The sequence below is a fragment of the Podarcis erhardii genome (assembly GCF_964252035.2).
Source record: "Podarcis erhardii genome assembly, chromosome: 12".
NCBI lineage: Eukaryota > Metazoa > Chordata > Lepidosauria > Squamata > Lacertidae > Podarcis > Podarcis erhardii.
In genome coordinates, this window is record NC_138513.1 from 39500490 (window position 1) to 39513003 (window position 12514).

Consider the following 12514-nt stretch of genomic DNA (forward strand, 5'->3'; position numbering starts at 1 on the left):
AGGGGGGCAACCAGGCTCCCCACCTGCCATGCCCGCCACCCCGGACTCTGAAACTCGCAGAGACTTTCTGAAAGGAGAGACAACTCTGAAGGCCGGAACTGTGGTCGCCGGCGCTGCGTTGCGCGGGGGGAAGCCTTTTGCCGTGACTCCCGGAAGCGCCGGTTGGGGAGACGTGTCTCTGGCGGCGGCGCGGGGTTGGGCTGAGCAGCCGGTACTGCGGGCTTTCCGCTTAGAGATCGGCCATGGCCGCCTCGGAGAAGCTGGTGGAGCAGCTGCGGCGCCGCGTCCGGGAGCTGGAGGAAGAGCTGGGCCGGGGGGAAGGAGGCCGGCGGGCGAGGATCGAGCAGATGAGCTCGGAGGTGACCGACTCCAACCCGTACAGGTGAGCGGGTCTTTGGGGCAGGGGAGGGTGGTCGTGAATTACATTGCAGGGGGGGGGGTTGGGCTAGATGACCATTGTGGGGCGGGGTCCCTCGCAGCTCTACCATTCTGTGATCCCGCCCTTTCCCCCCAAGGAGGAGCTCAAGGTTCTCCCCCCCCCACTCACCACCTCCACACCAGCCCTACGAGGTAGGTTATAGGCTACCTGGCCCAGGTTCACCCAGTGAGCTTCATGTAAAATAACATTATTCTTTCCAATTTTTTTTATTAATTTTCCAAAAAAATAATAATAAAACCAACTTACATCCTGTTTAAATCTTGGTAACATTATTAAGTGACTTCCTCAAACCCCCTTGATTGAATTTCATTATATATCACTTTAACAGTTTTCCAAAGTAAAATAATAATATTAATAATTTATTCCCCGCCCATCTGGCTGGGTTTCCCCAGCCACTCTAGGCAGCTCCCAACAGAAAACTTAAAAAACACGGTAAGACATCAAACATTAAAAACTTCCTTAAACAGATGTCTTCTAAATGTCAGATAGTTGTTTATTTCCTTGACATCTGATGGGGGGGGGCATTCCACAGGGTGGGCACCACTACAGAGAAGGCCCTCTGCCTGGTTCCCTGTAACCTCGCTTCTTGCAGTGAGGGAAGCACCAGAAGGCCCTCGGCACTGGACCCCAGTGTCCAGGCAGAATGATGGTGGTGGAGGCACTCCTTCAGGTATACCTGGCCGAGGCCATTTAGGGCTCTAAAGGTCAGCGCCAACACTTTGAATTGTGCTCAGAAATGTACTGGGAGCCAATGTAGGTCTTTCGGGACCGGTGTTATATGGTTTCAGCGGTGACTCCAAGCCACTAGTCTAGCTGCCGCATTCTGAATTAGTTGTAGTTTCCGAGTCAGCTTCAAAGGCTGAGCTGGGATTTGCAGACCCTGGGCTCCCAGATCCTAGTTTAGCACTCTGGCCTAGTCATTCTTAACCTCTGGAGGTACACAAAAGAAGGGCCTCAAGATTGCAGGGTCCGCACTGGTTCCTATGGGGAGATGTGGTCCTTGAGGTATGGCGGTCCTGAGCTATTTAAGACTTTATAGGTCGAAGCCAGCACTTTGAATTGGGCCCCAGAAGCTCATGGGTGGCCAGTGCAGTTGGGCCAGGGTTCATGTTGTGTGCTCAAACCAGCCTGCCCCAGGGAGCAACCTGGTTGCTGAATTCTGCACCAGCTGGAGTTTAAAGTATAAAGCATTGCAGTAAAAAAGCTCAACAACTTTTTGGGGGGTGTCCTAGTTTTTTAACTTTTTGAAATATAGCAGCCCTATGTCAGTGGATAGATGGAAATCCTTAACAGCTGGTCAAGAAGTGGTGTGGCATTTTCAACTACTGTAATGGAACAGTAAGAGGCAAGTAATGGCTATTCCTAGTGGCAGCACAGAAATTAGTGGCATGAACAGGCTGTATACACACCTTCGTTTAGCCCTTTTCTGTTTAGCCCTTTTCACCAATCTGGAGGCTGTTGGTTTATGTTCCGGGATGTCGTAAATGAATCCATACTTAATTTAATCACTGTGGGAGATCTGGAGCTGCTGAAACATCCAAGACAAACAGGGATTTCAACACACTTCAATTTTGCACCATGGAATTTGCTAATCTCTTTTTGATCTTGAAATAGCTGTGTCATGTGAATGAAGCCCACTTGACAAAAGTGTTTTTGTTTCTTCCCTCTCTCTAGTCGCCTGATGGCGCTGAAAAGAATGGGAATTGTGAAAGACTATGAGGTGGGATAATGTTTCTTATAGAAGTTTGCATTAATGATGTAAACTCACAGCACAAAATGCTTACCAGTGTTGGTTTCTTGTTGCAGAAAATCCGCTCCTTTGCCATCGCGGTGGTGGGTGTTGGTGGAGTTGGCAGCGTAACCGCTGAGATGCTGACAAGATGTGGCATTGGTAAGGTAATAATACGTTTCTTCCTTATAACAACACTGTCCTGAGTAAAAGCAGTGGTGCTTTGGTGAAAGATTAATTTCCCTTTGTCAACTTAAATGTATTCACAGTGGCCTCTGTAATGGGTAAAGGATAGTCACATACATGATGATTAGTGATGGTTTGGAAGCTGTAATTGGCTGAGGCTCCTGGAAGTATGTTTACTGTGCATTTTAAGAAACACAGTTCTCCTTTCATGTCCTTTTTTGGTTCTTATACTGATACTTCATTTTTCTAAAATTGTTGAAGCAACGTACATGGATTTATCTCATTTAATTCTAACAACAGTCCTGTAGGGTAGGTTAGGAAGAGAGGCTTGCCCATGGCCAAAGAGCAAACATCAGTGTTGAAGCTTTATTTCCTACATCCAACCCCCCCACCCCCCCGATCTCCAGTGCAGTGGTACCTCAGGTTACATACACTTCAGGTTACAGACTCCGCTAACCCAGAAATAGTGCCTCGGGTTAAGAACTTTGCTTCAGGATGAGAACAGAAATTGTGCTCCGGCAGCACGGTGGCAGCGAGAGGTCCCATTAGCTAAAGTGGTGCTTCAGGTTAAGAACAATTTCAGGTTAAGAACAGACCTCTGGAATGAATTAAGTACTTAACCCGAGGTACCACTGTACTGTTGTTCTCTGGTTCTTTTATCTCTGCCACAGAAGCACATGAGGGACAAATGGGTGTTTTTTTTTGTGGAAGCAACCCTTACAAAGTTATTATTTAAAGTTAATGGCATCTGTGATGAATGTGGCTTTTGAATCTCATTTTACTTAAACTATCACAGTCTTTTAAAACTGAATTTCAGGTGTTTTAGAAATAAATATGTTTGCCACTTTAGAATCAGTAGGAATAATATTTGTTAGCCCAAGGGCTGTGACCCTGTTTGTCCTAAACATGAACCTGAGCAAAGGCCATTCATGTGTCGCTGTAATCTTTCTTTTAGCTGCTCCTGTTTGATTATGATAAGGTGGAGCTGGCCAATATGAACAGGCTCTTTTTCCAACCCCACCAAGCTGGACTGAGTAAAGTGCAAGCAGCAGAGCACACTTTGAGGTATGTGAAAGTGGGAGGTGTCATCCAGTTATTGGAATGTAACTTCAGACATGCAGAACTTCCAACTTTAAAAAAAAAGTTTCATGAGAAACTAATCTTAAAGAAATCATGCTGTGTACCTTTATGCCGAAGGAAGTTCTTCTGAGTCCAGTAGGAGCATGGGATTGCAACCTTAGTACGGTGGTACCTCGGGTTACATACGCTTCAGGTTACATATGCTTCAGGTTACAGACTCTGCTAACCCAGAAATATTACCTCGGGTTAAGAAGTTTGCTTCAGGATGAGAACAAAAATCGTGCTCCGGCGGCAGTGGTCGGCCCCATTAGCTAAAGTGGTGCTTCAGGTTAAGAACAGTTTCAGGTTAAGAACAGACTTCCAGAACGAATTAAGTTCTTAACCCGAGGTACTACTGTATGTTTGAATTTGCAACACAAACGTGTGGGGCTCCTTTTAAAGATGTTCATGTTAAAGCTGCAGTGTTTGTTTTATCCCTAAGGAACATCAACCCTGATGTACAGTTCGAAGTACATAACTACAACATCACAACCGTGGACAACTTTCAACATTTTATGGACAGGATCAGGTAACATATCTTTCGGGGGCTGGTAGTGGTGGTCGTAACGAAACACTACTGATTCACAGTTCTCTAAATCAGGGGGTTGGTAACCTCAGGCTTGGAGGGTCAAATGCAGCTCTCCAGGCTTCTCTGTTTGGCCTTGGGACTCTCTAGGCCACACACCCTTTCTCCCAGGCCACACTGCTGTCTGGTCTGGCCTAGCCTTACCCCATCCTTGAGGGCTTTTAACTGGCTGGAAATAATCCTTTAACTCTTATAATGATTCTCCCTAGCTTGGATTGAGGATAGAGGGGTCTCTAAGCAACTAGCCCATGGGTAGGCAAACTAAGGCCCGGGGATCCAGCCCAATCCCCTTAGCCTATTGTACAAAGGTTAAATTGGCATTTGTCGTTCTGGCCCTGCCCATTGCTGGCATGTGGGCCATGTAAGATTTCCTAGAAGATGCAACCCTTGAGCAGAGAAGGATTCCATGCTAATAATGAATGGAGAGTTTCATGGTAAAACAGCTTCCTTGATCTTCTTGCAAGGAACCTTAATATTTCCATTTTCTCCCCTTTTTATTTATAGCAATGGAGGTTTAGAAGAAGGGAAACCTGTTGATCTTGTATTGAGCTGCGTGGATAATTTTGAAGCACGCATGGCAATTAACACAGTAAGTGTAGCAACAGCAACGCACACATGCCTCCTGTTATCACCCAAGTACACATTGCACACCTATAGCTAGAAGCTGTGGATCTCGTACCCAGTACATTGTAGCAGGTATGGCTGCTGTGCCATCTCAGTGGGGGAGGCAGAGGGTTCCCAAGCGAGCCACTTCTGAAAAGATATGGCTGTTCCACAGTAGCTGTGCTTGGTGCATTTGCAGTATCATCGTGCCTTGAGCCTGTGTATGTTACATGAAAGCAGGATACACAAAAACAGTAATACTAGAGATTGAACTGCATTTCGTTGGCGACTTCAGTTTTATCCTTGGGTGAATACAGACTTCTGTGACATGGACATGAATGGGATCCGTTTTCCAGATCTGGTTTGAGAAGTTTGAGGGATTGCTGAAGTCTGTCACAAAACTCAAATGAAGTTTTGCTTTCCTAAGAACTTATTTTCAATTGAAATTCTTTAGATGACCAACTCCCCTACAATGAGTTCATTTTCAGGCCTGGAAACCAGGAGTGTGCTACCAATTCTTGCCTTTGAATTTGGGTCACCTGATGTCATGGTGACGGGCAGGTGATTTTACAGCAAAGGTGTCCTGGCTCATCTTTCAAAGTAGCCACCGGTCAGTGGGGGGGGGGGGGCGGGAGCTCAAGATCTAGACAGTTCCCCTCCCCTGAAATAAGCCTTTAGCTTGATTCAGTACATAAGCAGTTTAGATTTTTGCAGCAAGTGCAAATTATGCATGTATAAATAGTACGTGTTTTATGTTTTTTAAGGCTTGTAATGAGCTTGGACAAATATGGATGGAATCTGGAGTGAGCGAAAACGCTGTGTCTGGCCATATCCAACTCATCATCCCTGGTGAATCAGCTTGTTTTGCGGTATGTGATGTTATGCTTTCTAAGTTCCATTGTGCTGTCCTTCTAAGGTGAAGTGAAAGCTGTTGGAATCTAAAGTCATTTTTGTTGGATCCTTCACCTGTTCGTGGGTTTTTCAAATGCCCCTTTTATGATTCTCAAACTCCTCTCCCCTTTTTGGCTAGTGTGCACCTCCACTTGTCGTAGCGGCAAATATAGATGAGAAAACGCTCAAACGGGAGGGAGTTTGTGCCGCCAGCCTTCCCACCACCATGGGAGTGGTCGCCGGTCTTCTTGTTCAAAACGTCCTGAAGTAAGTGACTGAGATGCCTCAATTTTTTTAAAAAAAGTTTAAGTGGGAATTGGTTCATGGCAAAAGAATTACATCAAGCATATTGGGTGAGATCCAGAGTAGTGTGAGCAGCTGTGTACTTGTGCATTCTCCATCAGTTCCCTCCACACCCTCCTATATTTGCTGCAGATAGTTAGGGACCCTCCAGAGCAGATTTCCGGGGTGCACAGGTGCTGAAGGAGAACTCCACTTGTGCAAGATTTCTGTTGCGCATTGCAAAATTAATGAATGCTAAACATTGCAAAATTAATGAATGCTAGAAGGACGTGGGTTTAGAAGCTAAGTGGTTTCAGCGGTATTGTTTAAATAAAAAGAAAAGAAAGGTGAAAACTAATCTGAGAATAAGGGAGAGGATTTGTTGAACTGATAATTTAGAAACTGGAATACAGAAAGGGGAGGTATGAGGAGGTCGGGGAAGTAAGATATATGAAAATAAGGGACTGAAATTATACTTGTTTGTTGTTTGTTTTTTGTTTTTATGGTTTTCTGTGTAATATTTGAAAATGCAATAAATACCTTTTTAAAAAAAAAAAAAAGATTTCTGTTGCGCAAGTAGGCAAGCATCATTGGAGGTCACCCATAATGAACCAAAGTGCTGTGTCTTCCGTCTGACACATGCAAACAATAAACTGTTCTCTTCTTTTATCCTTCCTGCATCTCCCCCCAGATATTTACTTAATTTTGGCACGGTGAGCTTTTACCTTGGCTATAACGCAATGCAGGATTTTTTCCCCTCCATGACGATGAAGCCAAATCCACAGTGCGATGATAGAAACTGTAGACACCAGCAGGAAGAGTACAAGGTAAAATAAATTACTAAAAGAGCTCAGGCTCCTTTTTCCGATTCCTTGAAAGGGGTGGATAACTTGTTAGAAAATGTAGCATGAACTCTTTGGAGATAGTTACCCTAGTATGGTCATTCTGAATGGGTAATTATTTAACTTTCCCCATTATTTAGAGTGGGAACAAAAACGACTTGTGACTGTGTTTCTATTTCCAGAAAAAAGCAGCAGAAAATCCTAAAGTAGAAGTAATTGAACAGGAAGAAGAAATAGTTCATGAAGAGAATGATTGGGGTGAGTTAAGATACTAAGACAACACAAATTGCTAGCTTACAACTAGCTTGGAACTAGTAAAATTCCCATCAGCCTAAGCAGCTGTTATTTACTTTCTCTCTTGTGAATGATTTCAATTGAACCCCCACCCCAAAAAGCAGGTAGCTGTAAGTGAGGACATAGTTGTGATAGCAGCACAAGCTATGGTCTTCTCACTATTGTGATCTATTATTATCATGGAAGGGTATCCCACACTTTGGGAGGTTATGCTTAATTAGGGTTTAAAAACCCCTAAACATTACCACTGCTTCCAGATCCATTGGGCCAGTCCAACATGGGGGAGGGTAACAGCCCTACTCCCTGCCCTTTCAATTGCCTGAAGAGGTTTTTGACTAAAACGTACAGTGGTACCTCGTGTTGCGTAACCTCCAGGTTACGGAATCTTTGAGTTATGGCTGTTGCAAACCCGGAAGTGTATACTTCCGGGTTTCACCGTGCATGCGCATAAGGGCGCCTCCAGTTACGAAGTTTTCGGGATACGGCCGGGCCTCCAGAACGGATCCCGTTTGTAACCAGAGGTACCACTGTAATGTCTTTATCTGCCCTGAAACATAATTTCAGTCTGTAACTTTTTTATATTTGTAGACGATTACTGTGTATACTATTAATCTGCACTAACGCTTTCCCTTGCATTGATGTGTTTGGGGCTATTCAGGGATAGAGTTGGTATCGGAAGTTTCAGAGGAAGAATTAAAAGCTGCTTCGGGTCCAGTTCTCGATCTTCCAGAAGGAATCACAATGGCATACACAATACCAAACAAGGTGGTAAGTTGTTTTTAGCTAACATCAAGAACATTTTATTTGGATTGGCTTTAACTTGTCAAGTTGCATGTGGGAATGAGCAATCAGTGCTGCTGTTCTGCAGTCTTCACTTCCATCGTGTGCGTCAATGAAGCTGATGTTAGGATTCCTCCTCTGTGTTTGCTGTCATGGGATTGTTGTCTATCACATGACGGTGTATGTTTTCATTCCACAGTGTGGGAAGTGACGGAGACAGGTGTTTTGTGTTACTGCGTTCTGGAAAGTGGGACTATTGTCCTTTGGTTTTTTTTCTCTTAGCTCCTTCCTCTTTTTCATCAGACAGCAAAGTCAGAATGCTGAGCGTATTATATGTAAATAAAAGTAGATTAGCCAAAACGCTGTGCTACTGAGTTCTGTTACACGAACTGCAAATACTCTGCAGAATCGTAAGTGTGCTGATGCCTCTTGGCATCAGTCGCTGTGATGTTCAGGCTGGAGAAAGCTTTTGAAGCTCCCAAACGATCGACCAGGAGGGAGAGAACATGCCAGTCGGGCATGTGTCTCTACCAGGGTCCTACACGAAAGTAGGACGATCCTAACAGCCCACAACTGCTGTCATAGCCACAGCAGCACTGCAAGCTTTGCACCTTCCAAGCTTGCCTGTCATAGCTTCCCTGGCGGAGAGAGCCTCTGCTCACTTGGTACTGACGTGCTTTGCTAACTTTTGCTTTACAAAGGGGTGGGAACCTCTGGCTTGTGAGGCCTCCAGATTATCAGGCAAAGGGCATGCAGAGATGCAGTTGCCAATGCACAGTTTGCAGCCTTGAAGTGTCCTCCTGCTTGTGGAAGGATGCTATCACCTGATAGGCCTTAACTAAAGCTCATTGGGATGAACTTCTGAGCTTCCCCCATAGGGATTCAGTAGCGTAGCCAACTGCTGCAGAAGGTGGAGTTTGAAGTCAGCATTGAGTAACTTTCAGCCTGGCGAGACTAAGCGTGGATTTTCTGTACTTGCCATGCAAGGAAGGAAAAATGAGTCCCCTGACATGATGGTGATGTTAGGTGACTGACAGGTGTTAGTATTTAATTACGTTTGTATCCGGCCTATTTTACTATAATGTGTGTGGTGTTCAGCACGCCAAGCTTGTTGGGGCTTTTGGATTTGAGGCTATAGAGAAAAGGTATAAAGGCATTTACTACTCTTTTCCCCTCACCAGGAAGAGAACGCTGTTACTGGGGAAATTGTTCCAGAATCTGAAGAAAGTCTAGAAGAACTTATGGCTAAGATGAAGAGCATCTAGCACAAAGAACACTTCGAGATTACTGTAATTTCAGCAGCCAGTGATGTGTAACAGATTTAGTCCTTCATGAATAGTGCGTCATGTTGTCTTTTTGTTAATTATGTGAAGACTTTACAGAAGGTATGAGGGTCCAGTGAAAGCCAAGGCAAGCTGACAGGTTTAATATATAACACAATGCCAAGCAGCGTTTTAAGCCCAGTTCAGTAAATTTGTTGAGCGTAATCAGTTCCTCCTTAGGATGCCTGGATTGGAAAAGTGTCTAAAATAGTAACACTTGATCTGCTTAAGCTTATAGTTAGAAGAATGAAAAGCTATGTGATATAGAGAGAGAGCCTTGTTAAAAAAACGATTATCAGTGTCATACACCTTAGCCAATTATGTCTGACTGTTACATGGAAAGGTAACTGTTTGGTATACTTTTGTTAGCCGCAAGAGAAGTCTTTTGGAAGACTTAGTGGGCTGAAAATGTGGGACTTGAGCCAATATCTGGGTCCTCTGGCCATGCAGTGTGTAATAGGAAGCATTGATTGCTAAAATTTGCTATCACCGATCTAAAGTTACGGGAGAATACTGAATTCGGAAATGCTCTTGAGCCATCATGCCTAAAATTCTCAGTTTCCAAATAAGAAAAAAAATAAAGCAAAGAGGTGAAAGTTGCTTTGAATTGATAAGAGAAAACTGCACTAGGAGTAAGTTGATTGCAGCCCCCATGGTGTTTGGCAAATGATCTAGTCTATTATGTTCAATTGTAGATTATCACTCAAGTGGTGTAGGATAAAAAGCTCTGGGAAGCAGAAGTTGCCAGGGCTTCCTCCACCAAAGCATTTAATTCCCTTTCTAATCCGGGCGGGTCAACCAAAAATTGAAAGCTAGGCAGGGTTAATGACACTTGCAGTCGCTCAGCACTTACAAAGTCTCTTGCCAGTTGCTTTCTAATAATGTCACCTTAGTAATATTTATTTAAGTAATATTTCAGGTATATATTTAGTAAACAAAGAAGCTGCAATCCAAGAGAAGCCTATCTAGAATCAATGGCCCTAAGGCTATTTAACTATTTTTAAACCACCTGCAATAAACTACAGTTTATGCTTGCTGGACTGAATGTTGTATGGTCAGTTGGATAAGCCTGCTGGAGAAATGCTTTTGTCATTAACTGGTGATTAACATAATTAATTCAGACAGATTTGCAAAAAAAAAAGTGGTTTGGAAATTTGATGGTTCTAGGCAATCCCACAATTAATTGCTTCAACTACTTGTTCAACCACACTCCATTCTGTTTCTATTTTGCATTTTTACAACAGCATTTTTGTGTGTCCTTCCTGTGAGTTACTTTCTTGGAAATAAACTTTATTACTAAAATAAGCTCAGCATCAACCAACCAATGTGTTATCTACTTGTGTGCTTTTATAGATTGCTTTCTACCTCAGGACTTTGTGCTCTACTCACAATTCTTACAAGAGTTTTGAAATTTAGACTACCAACATTTCTAGAATTCAGCTTTAACAGAACTTCTATTGGTGCAGTTTATACCATATACAAGTTTTGTTGCCAAAGGCCTGCTTCTTGCTTATAAACATTTCAAATTAAATTACTATTGGAGTGCAAACAAATAGGGTTAAGACAAATTGAACCATTTGTTTCTAAGCTACCACTGCTTCAGCCTGATGCCTAATACAAAGAAAGGAATATTTAATACTTACTTTACTGCAGCCCTGTTCAATATTCACCCATAAGTATGATTTGTTTTCAGTGGGGGTTGCTAATAAGCATGCATGAATGTGGTTGCTGTGCTAGGGTAAACACTTAAAAGGGCTTGTGCAGAGTGTCACGTATCAAGGGGAATATATTAACTGCGAGAAAGCAAAGCTGTATAGAACCAGGTAAGATGGAACAAAAAATGTTAAGGGAAATTAGGAAGCCTTCAAATGTGTATAATTTTTTTTAATAAATGGTGTATTTCTATAGCTGTGTGTCTGTCCCACACATAAGCCATTCCTGAAGGTCAAAAGAAAAGCACCCCACATAGCTCAAGAGTACATGGTACTTGGTCTTTGAGTCCCGGCTCTAGATTTTGAATATGTGGCAAACACAAAGCAGGCTATTCACTTAAGAGTTTCACTTCCTCACAATTTAATGTATATCCCAAAGAAAGTATAACTGGACAGCTACAAATACCGTTTTTAAATTTCATAATTTACAGAAAGATTGATAATCAGATGATTTTTGTTTTTTCTCCACTTTGGAGGTATAATAATAATAATAATTTATTCTTTATACCCCACCCATCTGACTGGGTTTCCCCAGCCACTCTGGGCGGCTCCCAACAGAATATTAAAAACATGATAAAACATCCGACATTAAAAACTTCCCTAAACAGGGCTGCCTTCAGATGTCTTCTAAGTCAGTTAGTGGCTTATTTCCTTGACATCTGGTGGAACAGCATTCCACAGGGTGAGTGCCACCACTGAGAAAGCCCTCTGCCTGGTATCAAAACCTGACTGTAGAGTTGCATTAAATCCAATAGAAGTAGGAAAGAATATTACAGAATGACTACTCGGTTCCAACAATCCTTTATACCTGGTCAAGGAGAGAAGGCGCTGTAACTAAAATAACCTCATTAATATGTAACATGAATAAGCCTTCTCTAGTGCAGCCACAAGGAGTTCATTAGCCATCGCTTTCATTTGTGTTGTGTCCAAACCAAAATTTCTGGTTAAGCTTAACTATGGTCTATTGAAACAAATGAGCATCATAAAACCCAGTTTGAAGTTGGCTTTCCTCTGTAAACTGCAGGACAAATGACAATTTTGAGTTCAGTGAGTTAAAAACAAGGGGAAGCCTCTGTTCCTTTTGTGGAAGATAACTCACCTTGGATAATTCTACTTGGCTGGAAATAAGGGAGGCATGCAACTTAGCTTTCTGCCCCAATCAGGAAGCATCTCCCTGCTTTTGCTCAAATCAAGAACCTCCATATTTCTGCACCTCTATCTTTACTGCTTCACTTGGGCCTCCTTTCTCTTGCTGGAAAGACTCTGCACCTAAGAAAGGTATTATAGATTATATACGTACCTGTCCTTATAATCAATGGGACTTAAATCCATGTAATGTATGCAGGACCGGAGTGTCAATATAACTAAAACTACTTTTTAACTGTGTGGAACAGTCTGCAAACATTCAGCAAAACTGAAAACAAAGTGTTCAGGGCACTGCCATCCCCCTCTTATTCAGACATACCCATTTGACGTGGGTGGTGCTGTGATCTAAACCACTGAGCCTCTTGGGCTTGCCAATCGGAAGGTCGGCAGTTTGAATCCCCGCGACGGGGTGAGCTCCCGTTGCTCTGTCCCAGCTCCTGCCAACCCAGCAGTTCGAAAGTACGCCAGTGCAAGTAGATAAATAGGTACTGCTGCGGTGGGAAGGTAAACAGCATTTCCGTGTGCTCTGTTTTCTGTCACGGTGTCCCGTTGCGCCAGACGTGGTTTAGTCATGCTGGCCACA

At 43.2% G+C, this 12514-nt stretch overlaps 2 protein-coding genes across 4 annotated transcripts in view; one reads left to right on the top strand and one right to left on the bottom strand.

The window, feature by feature from the left end:
* The window catches only part of NPHP3 (nephrocystin 3), a 235347-nt gene that overhangs the window by 175856 nt on the left and 46977 nt on the right, over positions 1-12514 (bottom strand). The window lies entirely within an intron of this gene.
* On the top strand, positions 123-10394 carry UBA5 (ubiquitin like modifier activating enzyme 5). 2 transcript variants are annotated; one of them, XM_081882307.1, is made up of 12 exons: positions 123-382; positions 2114-2159; positions 2246-2335; positions 3310-3419; positions 3916-4002; positions 4564-4648; positions 5427-5531; positions 5693-5820; positions 6527-6662; positions 6860-6935; positions 7630-7736; positions 8933-10394. In XM_081882307.1, the coding sequence occupies exons 1-12, from the start codon at positions 243-245 to the stop codon at positions 9014-9016; spliced, it is 1194 nt and encodes a 397-aa protein (XP_081738433.1). In that variant the 5' UTR covers positions 123-242; the 3' UTR covers positions 9017-10394. The 2 variants fall into 2 exon arrangements, with proteins under 2 accessions (XP_081738433.1, XP_081738432.1); XM_081882306.1 differs by having other exon boundaries at positions 127-382; positions 7630-7739.

What these genes read in the sequence shown, in the direction of transcription:
- UBA5 (XM_081882306.1), top strand. Translation starts at nt 243, where the DNA reads ATGGCCGCCTCGGAGAAGCTGGTGGAGCAGCTGCGGCGCCGCGTCCGG. An exon ending in GCAGCAGAGCACACTTTGAG is followed by an intron (nt 3,420 to 3,915) that starts GTATGTGAAAGT and finishes TTTATCCCTAAG; the next exon opens with GAACATCAACCCTGATGTAC. An exon ending in GTGAATCAGCTTGTTTTGCG is followed by an intron (nt 5,532 to 5,692) that starts GTATGTGATGTT and finishes CTTTTTGGCTAG; the next exon opens with TGTGCACCTCCACTTGTCGT.